This window comes from Haemaphysalis longicornis, unplaced genomic scaffold (genome assembly GCF_048455015.1).
Source record: "Haemaphysalis longicornis isolate Haplotype H1 unplaced genomic scaffold, Haemaphysalis longicornis Haplotype H1 scaffold_5, whole genome shotgun sequence".
In the NCBI taxonomy this organism is placed as follows: domain Eukaryota; kingdom Metazoa; phylum Arthropoda; class Arachnida; order Ixodida; family Ixodidae; genus Haemaphysalis; species Haemaphysalis longicornis.
In genome coordinates this window covers 69728593-69748701 of record NW_027526385.1, presented here as the reverse complement: position 1 = coordinate 69748701, position 20109 = coordinate 69728593, and the positions used below count along the sequence as shown (strand labels likewise).

The 20109-nt window shown below is 47.7% G+C and overlaps 1 protein-coding gene across 2 annotated transcripts in view; it reads left to right on the top strand.

The window, feature by feature from the left end:
- Positions 1 to 20109, top strand: part of Irsp53 (Insulin receptor substrate 53 kDa) — a 143654-nt gene that overhangs the window by 37315 nt on the left and 86230 nt on the right. For both annotated transcript variants that reach the window (XM_077670672.1, XM_077670673.1), the window contains exon 2: positions 11543 to 11618. In XM_077670672.1, coding sequence (XP_077526798.1) covers positions 11543 to 11618 — 76 coding nt within the window. The remainder of the gene's footprint in view (positions 1 to 11542; positions 11619 to 20109) is intronic.

The window sequence follows — 20109 nt, the reverse complement described above, 5'->3', positions numbered from 1 at the left end:
AAAAATGAGCAGTGGCTTAGCTCGGCTATGCCAGGATGTACGTAGCGTGAACCAAGCTTCAGCAATCCAAGCCAATCCAATCGAATCCAGTCCAGTCCAGTCCCGTCCAGTTACTGCTCCTCGCGCATGCGCAGCACGGCTCTCCAGGAGCCACGCGAAACGGCTATTAAACGGCTCTGGCGCAGCGTCAGACTTGGCTACTGCGCAACGGAGGCGCACAGCTGGGCACGCGCCAGCGCCAGTGCGTCTGCCGCGGCTATGACGTCACTCCTCTGGAATGCGCAGACCGGCGAATGTGCAGACTCAATTCTCTACACACCCGTACTCCAATTGGATTGGATTTCCAATCTAATCCAATTTAATCGAATCGAATCGAATCCAATGCTACTCGCGCTTGCGCAGCACGGCCCTTCAAGGTCCGCTCGAAACTGCTCAACCTCGGCCAGTGTCGCTTACGCTACAAAAAGGCTTGACGAGAGACGGGGCACTCTAATCGAATTCACGGGTTCCGCTGGTCAACGCAGTGTTAGACGTAACAGGCCACTTTGCACATAAAAACGCAATGGGCAACGCACGCGGTCTCCCCAAGGCGTTCATAAGGTTGAGTTGCTGAGGGCGGTGCGACAGTTGTCGCCGTGGTTAAATTACGCCAGCAAGCGGATCTAATCCTGCACAGATTTATTTATTTATTTATTTATTTATTTATTTATTTATTTATTTATTTATTTATTTATTTATTTATTTTTATCATACCCTCAGGGCTAGAGGCATTGCAGAGGGGAGTGGGTTACGCTAACAAAGCAAAAATACATGAGAATACAGCCACTACGGTAATAAAACAAATTACCCTGTTTATTCAATGTTAAGCAGTCCAAACAAATGAACGCCCCGCACCAGCATTTTTTTTTTCGATTTGATTAACAAAGACTTCGGCGGAAGGTTGGTTTCCGGCCGCAAAACAGGCGGCGAACAATGAACCATGAGGACTTGGAGAGGGCGCATTGCGAATTCTCGCTTCGATTATGCGCCCGTCGTTCTGTCTTTACGTGCGTATTGTGGCAGGGTTGGTGACTGCTGCTGGATTTGGAAAAAAACAAAAGGAATGCCACCGCATCTGCCGCTCTTAGCTTCTCGCCACGCCTCGAGGCAATGGCCGTCTCCTCATTTCATCTACGTTATCGTACCCGCAGGAAGTTTTCGAGAAAAAGGAACGCTTTTCTTCTCAGAGCTTGTAAGTTAATAGGGAAAATCGGTTTTTAGCCACGTATAATTATTCCCTGGTCGAATATTTATGACAGCAGCAACGCACATAGTCCATTATGCCTGCCTGTGTTGCCTATATCTTTAAGGTATTAGTGTGGTCTTGACCTTCAAGAAGGCGTCGTATAACACGTAACTCTCCGTGAGGTTTTAAAAAGTCATAAAACACGCATCCTCACTCGAGGTGTTGTCTTCTTTATAGGCTGACGCGAATGTTAACAGCGGAATAAGGTGTGGTAGTCGGAAGCAAGCTGAAGTGATCATCTCGAACTCCCGCCTTATTGCTACGCCTCTTCCGTTCTGCTTGTGTAATTTCTTTTTTGTTAATCAGACGATGTTTAAAGTTTAGCTCATTTTTAGCGTTGAAAAGGAGCAGAAACGGAGGAGCAGAAACCATCGTTAGTGCCGACGTCAGCAAGCCATGTGTACGATAATGGCTATCACTTGGCATCCCTAATTTCACTCAAACCGAGCTATCGGGCGGGTACTAAATTGTGTGGTGATACGAAAGCAGTTTTCCGGAAAAATCGGCTATCAGGTTGCTCGATTCACCGATTATTCGAATTTGAAATCCGGATAACCGGATAATTGAAGTTATCGGTTAGCGTATACCTTTTTAACCGGTTTTTTATCCAGATATTCGGACATAGGAATTTCTCTTTCATATGCGAAAGATATCCTTGCGAACCCGAGCAGGTTTTTTGGCATCGATTTTTAAGGCGTCACCGTTTCGCCGTCGCTTTTTTCAAGCCCATTTCTTTTCCGTGGCTCCTTCATTGCATAATATATTTCACACTCAACCGTTCGAACATTAGAATATCTGGTTAACTGGCTATTTAAACAGTGCATACTCTTTACCTTTCGTTGAAAATCCGGATTGCCGCATCACCGGCTTTGAAGGCCGGAGTCGCTCCGAGCCGGTTTTACCCGGATAACCGGTTTGATGGATATTTGCAAGCACTAGTACTAAACCGCTAGCCGAGCAACTATATAATGTTTCTAGCTGTAGTCCTAATTACTCCTTGATGTCGTTTTCTATCATGATAATAATCATTACCGTTGCCATCATCGGCACTGTAATTATCATCACCGTCGTCTTCGTTATCAACATCATCACCACAGTTATGTTCACTGCAGGATGCATGCTCCTCCCATTCACTTACAACTGCTCCTGCACTGCGCTGTACGAAGCTATTTTTTGCAACCAAATTTCCTTATCTCCGTCCTTCCATCAAGTTAATGGCCTTCCTCTATGCTTTTTGCCCCGTGTCTCGTTATCTCCGCTCCGTTACCCTTGCTGTCCTTTGTTTGTCAGCTTTCCGCATTACATGTCCAGTTCAACTCCGTTTCTTCTTTTCAGTTCGAGTTAAGATACCTTCCAGCCCAGTTTTCTCCTTAGATAACACTGATTTCTTATCCCTTAGCGTTACTCCGACCATTAGGCCTATCTAAGTAACACACAAGCTTGTACATAAGCCCAGTAAACCAAGCTTAGTTTCATACTTTGGTCTCCCAGATATTCCAAATACAGCTCACATTACCTCCGCAATAGAAACATGTTCCTTGATGCCGCGACTAAACATATTTACTCCCCCAATCGCGTTCACCTCTACTTCATCCCGCCTTCATCACAATCGCCACGTGTGCCAGCGACGGGGGCATCGCTACAGCTCTCGGTGCGCCGTTAGCCCGAGGATCTGGCGCTGCTCCCGCAGTCGTCATCGCCGGGGCAGTGGACCATTCATTTCTCCGAGCGCTTTTCCAACCGTTCTTCGCTCAGCCTCCCCGCAGAGTCGCTTTCCCGCTCGCACAGCTACACGTTCTTCTCTCGCCGGCACTAATTCGGAGTTGATTGTTTTCGCGTGGCCTCGTGCCACGGGCGGCGCGCGGAACACTGCCTCGACTGTGTGCGCGGAGAAGAGACGGGATGAGCGATGGACCTCGCGTATTATCACTGACGAGCAACGCCGGGAATGCACTGCGCCGCTTCGATGAGAAATGGCGCGCGGTTCGTCGTTGTGGTGGCTCGGCGAAACAATCCCCTTTCTTCCCGGGCTTTGTTCTTTCATTGTTGCTCTTTCGTAATAGCGGCGCGTGTGTCTGAGTTGATGAGGTCATTCCTGAAACAAAGTTCGTTTCTTGTGTGCGAGAAACGCGTTTGAAACGCCTTCGTGTGTATACGGAAGGCATGACGAGAAGCCGAAGGTGGTGCTGCTCTGTTTTTGAAAAACGCGCGGTGCTTTTGGGCTGCTTCCGAGCGGCGGCGGAACCTTATGCCACGTGTGGTGTTGATTGGCACTGCGGTTTTAAGGGAATGAGAAAATTTTTTTTTTACCACTGGCTGTGCCTATAGAGCGCTGTCCGACGGTAGTGTAAGCACTGCACCAAATCAACGTCCGCCGCCATTTCGATTAAAAAATGCCGCCTCTGGCATTACTTCGCCCTACATTAACGTAACGTAACGCAACCTAAACTGAAAGAGCTCGTTTAAAACACCGAAAACTGATCTGAGCTATGAAAATATAACTGGCATTGAACGTTAAAAAAAGTGGTGAAGCTTGAACTGAGTCGTGCAAGGCTTGAACTATAGCGAAGCTGCATGATTTCTCTCTACGTGAGCACTGAAGGACACATCACCGCACATTTGTACAAGTTTAAAATGGTTTATTTCCACATTTCGTCGTTTTTTTTTTTTTTGCACTGTGCTAGTTGTAGTCACCGACATATTCATCGATATCGTCGTGCTCCTCAAACCAAGCAATGTTCCCGTGTGCCCTACTAAACTGAACTGACTTGCGATAGGGACAGCATCTGGTTATTGTCCCTACTCTTTTAATGTAAGGGTTCATGCGGTCCCTTGATGTGGAGCAAAGCTGCCGACGAGTTCCCTAGTCGTCTGGGGGATACTATTTTACGTTGCGGTGCCGTAATGTACTCCAGGATGCTTTCGTTCGTCAGCCAGCCGGTGATTCCAGCCACCATTCCCGCGCTCGTGTTCGGTTAAGGCTTGAGGTATGGAACAAACTTGTATACTTTTGTTCATACCTGTAGCTGGGCAATGTCGGTCAATCAATCCACAAGCTCCTCGTGCGGCGTGCTAGCGACAAGCAGGCGGCCACTCAAGTACGGCGTCCGCCGTACTTGAGTGGTGACCTGGTTCACGAAATCCTTCAATGGCATGTTCATCGCCCGCGCCATGGCGATAGCGGTGTCCGAGTCTTTCCACTTTGCGAGTTGCAGTCCGGGCGGTGCCCTGTACACGATATTGTAGCCCGTCTTCTGCAAAGGCGGGCAAAAAATGGCCGCGTATCTGCTCCTTTCGTTGCAAATGTCGACAAAAGATGATAGTCTTTGTCGGCATTTGAAAAGTAAATGCCTCCATTTGCTTTCCCGCTCACTGCTAAGGCTGTTACTCTTCCGTCGCGCTCCTCCCAAGGTAAACACACTAAAGGGTTGCTCAGGTCAATTTAAATTTACCGCGTTCCACTGCTACTGGCCTGGTGCGTCGATGCCAGCGCTGCAGTACGGCGGAGACGCGCGTGAATTGAGGCGCCGTACTTCAACGTTTATATAACCACGTTGCCTTACTTCACGTGCTTTCCAAGCAGGACATGGAACCTATCTAGTGGAACCTTTTGTGCTGTTGCCGTGTGATTTCTCAAATGCCGCCAGAAGCGCGGGCACCAGCAGGCAACGGTTCTCTGCAGTAAATGTAGAATATCAATTGCTATCGCAAAAGCGAAGCATCCATACATTTTTTAATAAAGGAACACTGCAAATATCACTCATGTATTGATGTTCCGCCTTATGTTTGCGTAATGTCTTTTTTTTATTCAACAATGTTGACAATTATGAACACTGACACCGGACTTAGACGTCTAGATTTGGCTGTAATTATATAAGACTATGCGCAGATTTTGTTTCACTTTTGCCGGGTGGCTGAACCGAGTCCTAGACAAACAGACTGACAGATAGACCAAAATTTCTGGGCTTAAGTAGCCCGAGAAAGACTATCATCTTTGCGAAACTATTGGCGAAGCTTGCCCAAAGTCGCGCAGGGCGTGAACAACAGCGAAGCTGGAGGATTTCTGTTCATGTAAGCACTGAAGGACACACCACCTCACGCTTTTGTTACCTTTGAAATAGTTTATTGACGTGTTTCGTCGTCGGTTTTCACTGCGGTAGTAGTACTCATCATATCCATCTATATCGTCGTCCTCCTCATGCACGACTGGAGGGCCCGATCGTTTTGTCCGCAGGCTTTCACTATTCTCCCCAAGTGGAACGTGTCTGCACGAGCTAGAACCGGCGGCAACCGGCTTCTCGAACTGGGCGTCTGTTGTCGTCTGCTCCCGCCTTGAGGCGAGGACACGTGTGAACTGTTTTCTTTGCATTTTTTGCGAGCACCACGCGCAAGCCTTACGACGCCGGACGCTCCTCGTAAAGCGCGTGCTCACGAGTGTCGTACACGGCGGGAGTTACTGTGATCCATGATTTTTGCGAAGACGACGCATACTGTACGGCCAGCAACAACAGCTCCACTGTTAATGTGAATACACGCCACCCCTGCACCTTTTGCAAACTGCTCTCCGTCGGCTGGGGCAGCGAGCGCTTAAGCCAGATTGTCGTACGGAGTTATGCGCCGGCTGGGAGGAGCGAGCGCTACCGGCCCGGCGTCGTCAATGGATCGCGGGAACTGTACGCCGATCTCAGCCGCTCTTGCGCGTCTCGGCAAAAAGGGGAGAGAAGGAATGCCGCAGCGGCTGCTGGTTCTCTCCCGACACTCTGTCCACCTGTGCATAGTCTATTTTGTCCATCCTGCAAGGAAAGACATATTTGCCAGTGCCAACATATTAGCGCCTGCTGTGTTACAGCCCATTCTAAAGCGTTTCTGTATTTGGTTCAACAGTGAGCTCACAGGCGCTATGCTATGACGATGCTTGTTTGTGTGAACTTCACACGCTAACGGTAGCTGTTTAAACGTACTCCGGAGGACTTGTGATAGCCAGTGCTTTTGGAAATGAGGCCGCAGACGACAATCTATATAGACTTGTAGCGACACCATTATATAGACTAACGGCAGCGGTTTAAACGTATTCGCGAGGACTTGTGATAGCCAGTGCTTTTGGAAATGAGAGCGCAGACGACAATCTATATAGACTTGAGACTTGTAGCGAAACCATCATCATCATCAGCGCCATCATGATCATCAGCGGTGCTTGCCCGGCAGCGTCAGCTTTGTCATGCATCAGATCTAACACGACTGCTCACATGGGCGGCCGCTCGTCTTCGGCGCTCCAACTTCTGGCCGGGCCTACGCTTAATTAAATGTAGGGAGTCGCATCGGCTACAACCAAGTCTGCTTTCCTGCATACTAAACCACGGATGCCGGGTCATTATGCAAAATTCGTTAATGATAGTGAATTACTGCGACAGCAGACTGCGATGGCAGTACTGCGGCAGCAAACTGCTGAGCCCGAGGACGCGGCTTCGATTCCCGGCCGCGCGGCCGCATTTCCTGTGAAGCCGGAAAGTGAAAACGCCCGTGTGTTCGACATTTCGCCGTACCTTAAAGATCTCCCCCAGGTGGTCAACATTAATGCGGAGCCCTCCACTACGCCGCACCTCGTCGCGTGTGTAGCGTCGGCGCGTAAAAACCTCATAATCAGTGAACGCTGCCACCGAAACAAACAGCCCAACCAACCTCGAATATGTTCGCTCTAACCTCCTGTTCACTGCGGCGGTAACACGGAATGTGTTTTTCACGTATAATTCGAACGTATACAAAAGAAATACCCTCCCTTCGAATTTCGCGCCTTCAGCGAGGCAGCAAGGCAGTGCCCGCAAAAGTATAGTACGCGTTCGACATTCTATCCGGAACTATCTAACTATCTAACTACAGACGCCGGAACAACAACAGAAAACCACCAAGAAGAAAAGGTACCACCAGAAATGGACTGTTTTCGCATGCCTCGACGAGTTAGCGAACCACTTCGCTAATATTGTGACGCGCCACCGCCTAGTTCGTCGAGAGCAGATACGCGGACCCTTTGTGTCACTCAGGCAACAAACGCGTTGTTATGGGCTTGCGGAAGACGGGGCAACCTAACCGGAAGAAGCCGGGTGCGGCGTCAGCAAAGCGCGCAGAGAAAAAACCGCTCCTAAGCATTGGATCGGCGAGTGAGCGGGGAGGCTCTCGTTTCGCGAGGTGGAAGTCAGCCGCATACTTAATTAGATATGCCGCGGGCGGCGGCTCAGTGAATCGGCTCGCGGTTGCACCACCGTCGATGTCAAACGCACGTAACCCTACAGGTCCCCGCGGTTCTCGCGTTTCCTGTACCCGGTGTGTTCGCTCTGCTGCACCTACGCATCCTTTTAGCGAGCTCCAGACTGTTGTCGCAGCAGGAGTGCTTTCTTTTTTTCGTTCGTACGCCGGGGGCTTTCGTAAACTCGCAACGTATATCTCTGAGCACGCATGTTTATGTGTCACGGCTACAGGAAGCCGTATTTGTGGCACTCTGACGCTGTGCGGTGGATCGCAGGCTAATGCGTTGTGCGGTTCAGCTCGGTGTCGTATCGTTGGTTCTGTTCCCGGAACCGTCAACTGTATCAATGTGGAAGCATTCTTATGCGAGCCCTGTGCCGAAAAAGCCGACGCCTCATACGTCCAAAATAAATGCATATTGGTCACGTTAATGCTGCGATCGTAAAAATCGAGATAATTGGCAACCTTACGATCAATAAGGAATTTACAGAAAGGAAAGAGAATGCGTAGGACGATGTGTTAGCGATGCAGCTGCGTATAATAGTCAAGACGACTTGAAAGAGACTCTGTGTATGAGCGCTTCTGAGAAATAAATGAGGCATTCATACTTTGATTCACATCTGTTTACATTGCCCCTGTGGGATGGCTTTCTAACATCAACTTTTTTTACGATAGGGGAAGCCGACTTTGAATAATTATGGTGGTTAGTCAACGCACTGGAAGTAATGTCCACGCATGAGTAGACAAATCCCAGTATTTGTACATTTTAGGGGCGAAGCACCTTAGGACCTCGCTTTGCCCGGGGCTTGGCGTCCGTGTGCACAGTGTTGCGCATCCGCGAGTAGCATTGGATTGGATTGGATTTGGATTGGATTTGGATTGGATTTGGATTTGGATTGGATTGAAATGGATTGGATTGAAACGTATTGGATTGGATTAAATTGAATTTTATCGGATTGGATTGGATTGGAATGGTATATACTGTACGCACGCGTTGTCACTCATTTACATGCGCGAGTGGGCAACGCCAGGGGTGATTTAAGGTAAGAACGATCCCCAGTGCTTCGCCCACTCGTGATGATTCACTTCGTGGAGATGCGTGAATTTTGTTTTGTGCCTACAGGTGACGTTGAGCACGTTAGTTGGCTGGTTATTTAGTGCGCAGCAAAAGGATGAAAGCGCTAGGCTCCATAACTTAAACCTCGAGCCACCCAACCTCATAACTCAGGTACTATTTTCAGCGCACTAAACGCTAAATTAGTACTTTACACACGATAGCATTCCTTGGGTTACGTGGACGCAGAAATTTAGGTCTGTCCGTCTGTGTATCTGTACCTAGATTCAGCCGCCCGGCCATAGTTAACAAGATGTTGAACGAGTCGTTTATATAGGCTAACCCATTTATAAACATATAAATGTGGTGGCAATGTTCATACTGGTGAACATTGTAGCGCAGAAACAGTACATTGCGCATATCCGAGGCAAGACATCAATACATAAGTGATATTCGCAGTGTTTATTTATTTAAATAAACATGGATGCTTGGTTTTACGACAGCAAATGAAATACTATACGTCCATTGTACAAAAAAAAAAAAATACGCCGTTGCCCACGTTCGCCCGAGACACTAGAGCTCCTGGCGACATTCCAAGAAGTTTAACAGCAACGAAAGATTCCAGTAGATTTCTTGTCCCTGCTGTGGCTCAAAACCAACATCCTAATCAACTGCCGAGTTAGGTCCACTGCAGTACGAACGCCTCTCCCAGTGACCTCTAGCCGCTCCTCTCCTGCGCTGCTCAAGTACATTCTTTACCTCCGAATTTCATTATGTCTTACCTCCATCGAGTTATTGGCCTTTCCCTTCTTCTAGGCCCGCCTTTCAGTGTCCACTCTGTTACTTTGGTACTTTGGTAGTCCGCCGGTTGTCATCTCGTCTTACTACATGGCCCGCCCAAGTCCATTTCTTTTTTCTTTATTTCACCTATAATATCATCTACTCTAGTTTCTTCTCTGGTCCAGGTAGCTCGTTTCCTGTCCCTGAGTGTTACTCGAAACATTATTTACGAGGCCCGTTGAGCCGACCTAAGTTTGCTTTCTAGCTGCCTAGTAAGTCAGTAAGAAGATAGACACTACTTAAGAAGACCGACACTACTCGTAAGAAGACAGACACTACAAATAAGGAGACAGACACTACCCGTACATGTCTTCTCTACCTGTGTAGCGTCTTAACACTGGTTCCCGCTTTTAAAGCCAAGTTTCAGCTCCGCATGTCATCACCAGCAGTATGCACTGGTTCTAGATCTTTCTTTTGAGTGGCAGGGGTAGCTTACTTTTCATTATTTGGGAGTCTTCCCGATAAGCTAATGTCTGAGAACATAAGGAGTATTCTCTACTCAATAATAAGGCAGAGTGGACGAGTTCAAAAGCATTCATCTTTATGCAGGAGCGCACAAGACCTCGGGACAAGAATGCAGAGGAACAACAGCACAGCTCTGTAGGCCCACTGTCATTCCGCGTCTTCCATCTTGTACTGTCATACTGCGCGCTGACTAAGATGTCCTAAACCCGCATCCATACTCGCCTCGGATCCTCCACACTCTGGGCAGCTGTCAAGGTAGTCGGCTCGTGCCAGCACCAACCGCCTAGTCCGCGCAGGGAGGCAGGGTCTATTTCTGGACCCCGCTGCGCGGGGTTTGGCTTCGGGAGTAGCAACCGCGGCGGCTTGAACGCCAAAATAGGAGAAGTTATTTCGCCAACGATGCGTGCGAGGAATGAGAAATGGAAGAAAAAAAAAAACAGGAACCAACACCGTCTTCGCGGTTGGGTGCCTGGGAGGCACCGTACTGGGGGTTCCCCTCACTCAGACCGGCGGTTTTTGTTATCTTGTTTTGTAAGGCAACTTTCTCTCGTTGCGTTGCATGCACGAATTTAGTTAGCCGAAAATGTCTGCAGCGATACCCGGATCGATTGTTTTACGCTGTCGTAATATACGTCGCGGGGCCTCTGGATTATATCCGTAAAGGTTTAGGGAGATGCGCTCGGTTCATGCTTAATGCAAGGAAAAATGTACCTTGATCTGGTCCGGTGCACTCTTACTACTCGTGCCATAAACGGGAGTTGGATAGCTCCGGAGCGCATGGTTCACTCTTAGTTTACATATTCTGCACTATTGTTTATCTCTGACTAGCGGTATTATTGCGTTGGTTTGGTAGTGCTTTTGGAGTGGGGAGGATGGGGGCGGGGTAAAATGATTTATAAACCTGGAAGTGTAACCTGCTGTAAGTTCCAGGACACGTAGCGTTAGAGACGCGTCTGGCGTACTTCATCCCACGGGCCCGTTGTGGTTAGAAACTCGGGTGGAACCATGGCTGAGCAGAAAATCAACCGAAAATGGTTAGTGAAAGATATCTGGCTCCTTGCTTGGAAGTCAGGAAAGGCTGTCTTAAGGGCAACAGCGCAATGGAAAGGACGGCCGTGGAGGAGGCGACTATACGTGGGCGGTTTTCTCCTTGATTGCCCCTGCTTCTTGTAATATTTTGCTGTCAACGTAAAAGCTATGAAGAAATAAGTGTGCGTGAGGGCACTGGGGGCTCAAAATTGATCCTTTAGAGATGCACTACTACTGCGTTGTTAATCATTAGGCATACTTGAAAAGCACCGAATAAAATTCAGCGTGGGGGAACCTGCATATCTAAGGTGCTAACTTCCGGCGCTAATCTTAAAGCTTCTCCACTGTTTTGCTTCCGTGAACCCCAGTGCTGTGCGGAGCGTTTAGAACTTTGATTGATTTGATTATGAGGTTTAACGCGCCGACGATACACAGGCGACGAGGCGCGGCGTAGTGGAGGGCCCCGGATTAATTGTGACCACCTGGGGTTCTCTAACGTAAAGCGAAATATCGAACACCCAGGAGCTTTCGCTTTTCGAAGGGTTTAGAACTTAAGCAATGTTGGCAATACAGTGATAATATGTGTGCTCATTCCTTTATGGCAATCTTTTTTCCACTGCTCTTTCCAGAACATCTTGGAGAAGTTCAACCCCTGTGCCAGGCAACTGATCGCGGCCGGCAAGACGTACCTCAAGGCATTACACGGTTAGTGCAATAGACGTGTTTTTATTTAAAACTTCCGGACTCGGACATCTGACTAAACGTCGGGGGACTTGCTCTTGAGTCCACTCAATCCGTCTCATTGAGGCTCAAAATGACGCGTTACTTTGAGCCTGAGTGAGCGTGAGACAAGTAGGCGCGAGACAAGTAGACTGGGTGAGCCTGAGTCCACCTGAGACTGAGTGAGCCATAGCCTACCAGAGTCTGCGGCGAGACCGCCTGAGCCTGAATCCACGGTAGGCTTTAATGAACTCTTCAAGCGCACGTACTTAAAGAAACCCTAAACGATTTTTTGCAACTTTTTCCGATGTCTTCATTGTTTGCAGGGCCTACTCAACGAACACGTCCAGTACTTAGATTGAGGGGTCGCAAAGTACCTCAGTCCAAAATTACTGCTCTGTGCCCATCGGATAACTTGTAAACTTTCTCAAAAGGTTTTTCGCTCTTTCCCGGCCCTGGAGTTCTTCGACCGCTGTAATTACGTCATTACAGCGGTGTGGCGGCTATTGACCGGCTTCCTTGCAGTTTCAACAATGAACGCATTCCATAACTGCTAAAGCCACACATTCAAAGCAGAAACGGGAGTTTTATCTGCTGCGACGAGCAAATCACACAGTGCCGCTCCGTGCTCTCGATGTAGCTGTCTCAGTGCTTCCAGACGCGAAGGAAAGAGTGAAAGCATTTATCGTGAGTGTTGCGGAGTGTCTTAGTTTAATTTCACGAGGTACGTAGGCTAATTAATTACAGTTTTCTTGTTACTGTTGGCCGATATTGGGGGAAATTATTCAATAAGATACGTCCTTTGTGTGTAGCTTAATATAGCCCCAGATGACACTTGCCTTCGAATACACTATTGTATGGTCATAAGAACAGGGTGGTTTATAGCGGTAGTCTCAATCAATCGTTCTAAAGAGCGAGCACGTTTCGTGGCAAAGTATGTTTCTTTACTAGCTTCGAGGTGTCGCGTTGGCTAGGGAGCATCCGTGACGCTTTGCCACTGCAACCTGCCACTCGGGCTTTATTACTAGAGCCTTCTGTAATCTTCATTGTCTAAGGTTCTTCTTGAAACTATGACGGGATATATCGCTGAACAGCGCAATATTTTGCCGCTCATTGAGGTATTCGGATGGCATTTCGCCTACTTAAAGCTCATCGTCCTGTGTAGTGTAGAGGAATGTAAATGGTATATTCATGCAGAGTCTTGCGCAAAAGATAAGTGTTTCTGCTCAGCGGTATCTTGGAGCGTCAGTCTAACGTAGACGAAAGAAAAGCAGACCAAGAAAAACATGAAAGGAAATGAGGAGGAGGACCTATAAAGGTTTCATAGAGCAGTAAAATTTTTTGATTGATTGGCCACCACGTGGGAGACTTTCTTAGCCCAGGAAGCCCTGGGTCTTGGCTTCTAGAAAGAAAATGGAAAGACAACAAAGCACCCAACACAGCAATGTGTTGTATTCCTGTGTGTGATGTCTGTTTGCACCGGTTGTGAGGATCTAGGTACAACTCCCTATTTTTGAGTAGACTTCGTTCCATGCTTCTTCCCACAACCTCCACATTGTAATATGCCTGCAGGATGGTTCTGAACGCGTTCAAATAACGCATGACCCCTTCCGGGGTCTCGCTAGCCAGAACAGAAACCGCTGACGTGGAAATTTCACCCGAAAGACGTCTTTCACACAAAGGCCAACCGCTCACCCTTCACGTTTCCGTCGCGCGCGATAAGCGGCAATTGTTTCTTCACACCGTTCGCATTCCGGCACATCCGAGACGACTTCCTGCCGGCACGACCCTGTGGGGCGCACTCGACGGCGACGACGATAGTGGGGAAAAGGGGACGCGATAAAAAAAAAAAAGCGGGGCTGCACCCCCGCGCGTCACACGTCCCGCAAATAAAAAAGGGAAGAACGCGGATCCGTTATGACCGCGGCTTCCACGCCGTTTTCCAGCGGCGAACCCATAACTCAAAAGCCGCTCACCACATCACCGCCACAGGGACAACGCCGATGATTTCCCCCTCTCGGCACGCCGGTCATTACCCTCTCCCTCATTCCCTAACTGTTCCCCATTTTACGACGGAGCAAACCGAGTTGGGGAACAAGGGGAAAGGTTGGGAGCGAGTCGGGGAAAGGGTCCCGCAGTTCGGCGGACGCCGCTCTTGCTTAGTGCCCCGAAGGGTACGGAGTAGGGGAGGGTACGCCGCCATTTTGTCATTTTCCCCCCCGCTCCACCCTCGCCAGCGCGTGCTCCCTAAAACAGACAGGGCGGGCTTACGCGCTTAACGGAGCGCCTCGGAGAATGTCCCAGCGACGTCGTCGGCGCAGTGAAAAATGGGCTTTCGCTCCGAATAAAATTGGGCTTCCGAGCGCGGGGGAGGACCCCGCGTTTGCCACCGACCGCCTGTTCGCTTATACGACGCCATTGTGTCAACGACAGTTGCTCGACTGCGGCTCGCGACGCCGCAGCACCACTTGGAACACGAGGAAGGGACGTTTCCGCATACGCCGTAAGGGTCTGGTACAGGCGGGCCGGCCGTGAACGACGTATGCGTCGTGAACGAAAATTGTCCGTGCTCTATTGTCTTTTGGGCGGTTTGTGGACTTGGCTGGCGTCTTTTAGAGGAGCTGCGCTTGTCCCATTATTGGCACACGGTGCTGCTGACGCCAGTGTGCGGTGGCGTAACGTCATAAATTAAAGGAGCTCTTTGTTGGCAACGTGGTCGGAGAAAGTGGGAGGAGAGCAGAAGCTTAGAGGCAAAATTTCGAGGTTATCACGACAGCCTTAATCGCCAAAAACCCTAGTTAAAGTGCCAGTTTGGCGGTTTTTGAAGTGCCAACATTGAAAACATTTGCTGGAAATTTGGAAACCTAAAATGATAGGGCTCTAAATCTTCAACGAGGGTACAGAAATTGTACTAGCAGTGCGCAGGCATACAAAATTACTCTCGTTATTTGATCCAACTCTTACCATCCGCGTCTTCGTTTTGCAATTTCTTGTGTTACAACAATTGTAAAAATCATGGCGGCACTTTTTTTTACTGGAACGTTTCCTTGATATAGAATGGCAGACCTCATTCTATCGCATTCCTTTCTAGATTATTCTTTTTCTCTTTCCGTCGCTGTGTTTGGGTAGCGCCTACACGTGTGCGATTTTTGTTCGGTACAATCCTTGTGCACAATATGCAGCTCTGCGAAAGCTGCGGAAGACTTCTTTAAGACAGCGACTTGCTGTTCAGTATAAAAAGTGTTCATACTTTTAAGTTGAAACGTCAAGTTAAATTAGGTCAAGTCAGGTGCTTAGGTTAAGTCGAGTGCTGAGGAATTTTTTGAAATGTAGTGAGCAGGGTAAGCTCTGCCGTACTCTCGAGGGCCCGGTTGGTCAGTGCGAGGGCCTGTTGGTGAGCAAATTCGGTACCATCCATGGAGGCATACGCAGGTGTCCACACGATTTGTACCTTTCTGTCGGGGGGATCAACTTGATAGTATAGGATGTGCTTCAGGGGTAGCCCGTCCCCATTGGTAAATTCGGTATGCGTCTTGAGAGTCCGTGATGATTGTACGGGCTGTGGTCTAGGTGAACGATAGCGCGATGGCTAATTCTTCCGCCTGTTTAGATGAACTTGTTGTCACTGTAATGCTTGCGGCGGGACCTTGCTTGGTCGTCACTACTGCTGTCTTGACCTTTCGTCCAGAAAGAGTTGCTGCGTTAGTGTAGACCGTGTTTTGGTCTGCGCCATACGTTTTTCTAAGTCCTTAGCTCTTGCTTCCCACCGCCCTGTGTGGCGGACCGGGTGCAGATTCCTGGGAAGAGGACTAAGAGTGACTTGCGCTCTCCGTTGGTCAGGATTTTCAAGGCCTGATTTACAGTCTTGGAAGTCCACTTGATCTTCCCGGGGACTCTTCTTCCCGCCTCAGTCTTGACTTTTGGCGTGAAAGAGGGCCTTCCACTACCGTATTGTGCAGGTCTATTCTCAGCAGCCTGTCGACTGAAGCGTTCATGGGAATGCTTAGGGCATGCTTTCTTGCTTTCCGTACGAGGGTGTTGATTTAATCGGTGTCTTTCTTGCTTAAAATCAAATTCTATATGGCGTAAGTGATTCTGGAGAGCACACGTGCCTGAACGAGGCGAAGAATGTCCATTTCCTTCAGTCCTCGTGTCTATTTGCCACTCTGCGTGTCTTGTGAATAACCTGTTCACTGCTTTTTGTCGAAACGTTGGATCGCTATTTTGGTTTTACCAACGGCCCGAATGGGGACATCAAGCACTCGAAGAGATTCGCAGGGCTTGATTGTGTGTCCCTCCCTCCAAGACGATGTAGATGCCCTCTGGGTCCTTTTTGATCCTTCGAGGCCGCACACACAATAGTTCAGAGTTTCCTGGTTAGCATGTAGATCCGAACTTTTTCGCATATTGGCTCAGCGTTAGCGGTTTGCTAACCGAAAACACTCATAAGAAGTCGGTTTATGGCTTCAGACATTCGAGGAGGAAACAACATGCAACTCATTCTCGCCAACTTGGACAATATTGTTACACAGGGGACACAGACCACGGTGGATGGTGGCAAAATGACGATCTCTGCCATCTTCGTCCCCAATACCGAAACTATGTGTCACCTGTTTGATCCGTCGTTTTCTTGCTTTCTTGCACGGTCATGGCGCGCACCACTGTTTAGTTATTTCTGTAACGCACCCTCCCCCTTCCCCAGTTCAGTGCGCCTGTCCGTTCGACAGCGGAGAGGGGAGCACTGAGAAGAGGACAAAGAGCAACTAATTCAATTCCGCCACAAATTAAGGGGCTGTGCTCGGTGAACGCCAACCCCGGGGGCTGCGATGTAGGCCAATGCAGCAAACAAACGTCAAAAGCCCTTCGATATGCCTGGGTGTACTGAGACGGGGAGCGACATCATCGAGTTTAGGTCACGGCGGGTCACGTCTCGACTATTTTCAGGTGTGTTACAGGCTGGGACCACAGGGCTGGGGACATTGGCGGGGTCACTGAAGGACTGAGCTGGGGCGAATCTCCCCGAAATGAGGACCTCCAGGGGAACCTTTCTATTGATGATCCGGGCGATGCTTTAGGGTCATGATGGGGATGATGTCACGTGGAGGCTATGGAAAGGTGACGCTAACCAGCTAACTGTGGTGGCTGAGGTAAAGGTTTTTTTATGCGCGACCATCTTAGCCCAGATTCCGAAACTATGGGCCGCTTGCGTGCTTACTCGCCTTTAGCCGCGAAAACGGCGCGGATAGCCACTGTTTACGTCTTTCTGTAACAATATTGTTACTACAGGGGTTTAAATAGTGGAGTGTTTTAAAATGATCACAGAAAAAGAAGTCACCGCGAAAATGGATCTTGTTATTGCATAAAAGGGTGGGGGGGGGGGGTCACAAGTGTTAGTTTAATGAACTCCCATTTGTACCGCTTTTATATAGTTAAGCATGATCCTTCTATTGAAAAACTCGGAAGGATCCTGAGCCCTTAGTTAGTTTAGAAAGCTCAAAGAAATAACAAAAAACAAATATCATTCTTTCCGCGCGGCCGTCTTACGAAGTACCGGAGTCACTTCAGTTATTCACAATGCGCTTTAAGCTAAGTCTTCTCGTTTCAAATAATAACTGGCTCCATGATAATTAACAACTTTCCCTTTTCTTGAACACGTTTTGTGTTACGCACGAGGGGGGGGATTCATCTTTTTTAATGCGAAAGTTTTCTCTGAAGCATATACAAAGATATACCAAAATTCTAGCCTTGCGAAAGAAAGCGATAAGAGGCCGCTGACGATTCCCTAAGTCCAAGGAGTGTAGTCCGGTAGCCGTTCTGGGGCTAGCCGTACAGACATCTGGGTGTTTCGCTACACTCGTGACGTTACCAAACGGGCGAGAGGGTGGTTAACTGCAACAACGGCACTTTTGAATGTGCTTCTAATGCTAGCACATACGAACGTAAATACTAAAAAGAGGCGTTTTAAATTCTGTACTTTCACTAGCTGAGCCGATGACACAAGGTTTGCAACTTTAGCTTATGTTGGTTGAAAGGGGTGTAGCCCGAAAGAACCCATTCCCGTTTGACCCCTTCCTGTTTGAACCCATTCCCGAAACGCCCTTCCCGCTTGACCCGTCCCGTGTGCGCCCGTTTCCGAAACGACCTTCCCGTTACAACCCGCTCCATGTGCAGCTTTCCCGCTCATGGCAGTCCTTTCAACAGTGATTACTCTGCAATTTTTTAGCGAAACGAAAACTTCGTTTGCACAGCTAATATTTGGGGTGAATACTTGCTTTGTGCACAGTTTCAAGTCGCGCACGTTGCGGGACTGGGTTCCTGAGCCATGGGAACTATCCCATAGAAGTGCATGGGGAGTTAGATTTGACAGCGAATTACACAAAAAAATTACACAAAAAAGAAACCTAAAATGTTCTTTTAGCGTTTTATTCTTCACGTTGACGTCTAGCTTTATGCCAAATATCATTTTCCTAAAGTGGTTTTTCTAGGTTCCCGAGAGGTTGTAATTTTGAGCGAGAAAGCTGGGTATGCCCAAAGCGCCCTTCTCATTTCAACCCGCATTGTTGCAAACCATTTGAATTTCTGAAAATATGCGTTACCGTCTTCGAAACTGTTCCCCAAAATGTGCTTACAAGCAACGGGTCATGCACTAAAAACTTGTATGCACCAAATTTTCCGGAATCGACCGGTATTTCCGGCCGATAAAAGTTTTCGAATGCCTTAGGTCGATACTGCCCTTTTGACACAAAATTTGTAGCGGCGAAAGTGTACTATAAAGATACCCAATATCTTGAGGAATGCACGCATTGGATTTTTCTGCAGTTGGTGTTCGTACGTGCGGCTGAAATTTATTTATCAGCCGCTCTTATGCTCATTGTTTGGAGCGTAGCTTTGTCTTCGGGTTCGAGAGATCTATAGATCAAAGATGTCCGTAGGAGAGACTTTAAAAAAAGGCAGAAACATGTGCAGAAATCTGATAATTGGCTACAAATGCCTTTCCTACGTGAGTAATGGGCAGATATTTTTATTTATTTACTGATACTTTACGGCCTGGTCGGGCTCATGCAGGAGCGAACATAAAAGCACACCAGTATTGGTTAGCGTAGTTTAAAAATAACGCCCCACACAAATAAGTAAAAGACATAAATATGTAAAAGACGCAAAGGGGTCCGAACAAGGATATGCATTCGTAATGTATTCCAATTTTAAAATACGACGATTCAAGCAGAACACATATTTACAATACGTGGGGAAAATTCTCCTAACGATACCGAGTTCACTGTTCGTTCAGTTAACGTATTCCAGTAAGAAATTGCCCGAGGAAACAAAGAGAACTTTCTAATAGTAATTGAGCTGATTGGCTGCCTAATAGTCTTACTATGATGTCTTCTGGCTGAACGTCTGAAAGGCCCTTGGAGGTAATATTCCGGCGACACTTTTAAGTTTCTGTAGTAAAGAAAATTTAGGCTAGAGACGACCCTGCACTGCTTAAGTTTTTGAAGGTTTGCCCTATTATGCAAATTGAGTACGCTAGAGTGACGGGAATAAACAGAATCAATAAAATCCAAAGCTAAGTTTATAATTTTCGCCGCTTCTCATGACTGATTTTTTTATAGCCAGATGTGGTATATGTATCCAGATACATAGGGTTACTTTATTTTTATACATCTTTTTATCTTTTATAGTTTTCATCTGTTTCTTTTCGACATTGATGTACACTTGCGCTAATATAACGATTAAATGTGTTAGTCCGCCAAATACGATTTCTTTCAAAGTGAGGGTGTTTTTGCGATTTTTTATTTGCGCTTCCGCGGTGCTTTTCTGGGCTTTTTGGTTTTATCATTTTTTGGTTTGTTAATTTAAAAGACTTGTTAGTAATTTAAAAGATTTGTTTATTAATTTGTTAATTGTTAATTTGTTTGTTAGGCTTTGTTAATTTTCAAAAAATTGTTAATTGATATGACTTGAATTGTAACCAAATTTTGTCGTCTGTAGATTCAAAAAGTGAAGCCCAGGTTTGAAAAGCAGTCAAAGACTCTGGATGTACTGAGCATGCTATCGCAGCGACAAACGGAAATAAATGAAAAATAATATGAAAATGTTTTTTATAACGTTTCATAAACTGGGTACGTTATTCCGGGAGCGGGCTAAATAAATAGGAAAATACGAAACGGCAAGGTTCTTTCGCCCCGGGTTGAAATGGGAAGGAACAAACGGGAAGGTTGAAATGGGAACGGGTTCACACGGGAACGGGCCAAGTGGGAAAGGGCGAAACGGGAAGGTCGTTTTGCGCCGGGTTGAAACGGGAGGGAACAAGCGGGAAGGGTGAAATGGGAATGGGTTCAAACGGGAACCTCCCGGTTGAAAGTCACGTTACATAAGAATATACCGCTATCCTTACCCCCGATTAGTTGATGCCAGAAAGTTTCGACCTTATTTCTTCTCCCTTTTCGCCTCCCCAAAAGAACTCCGTATGCGT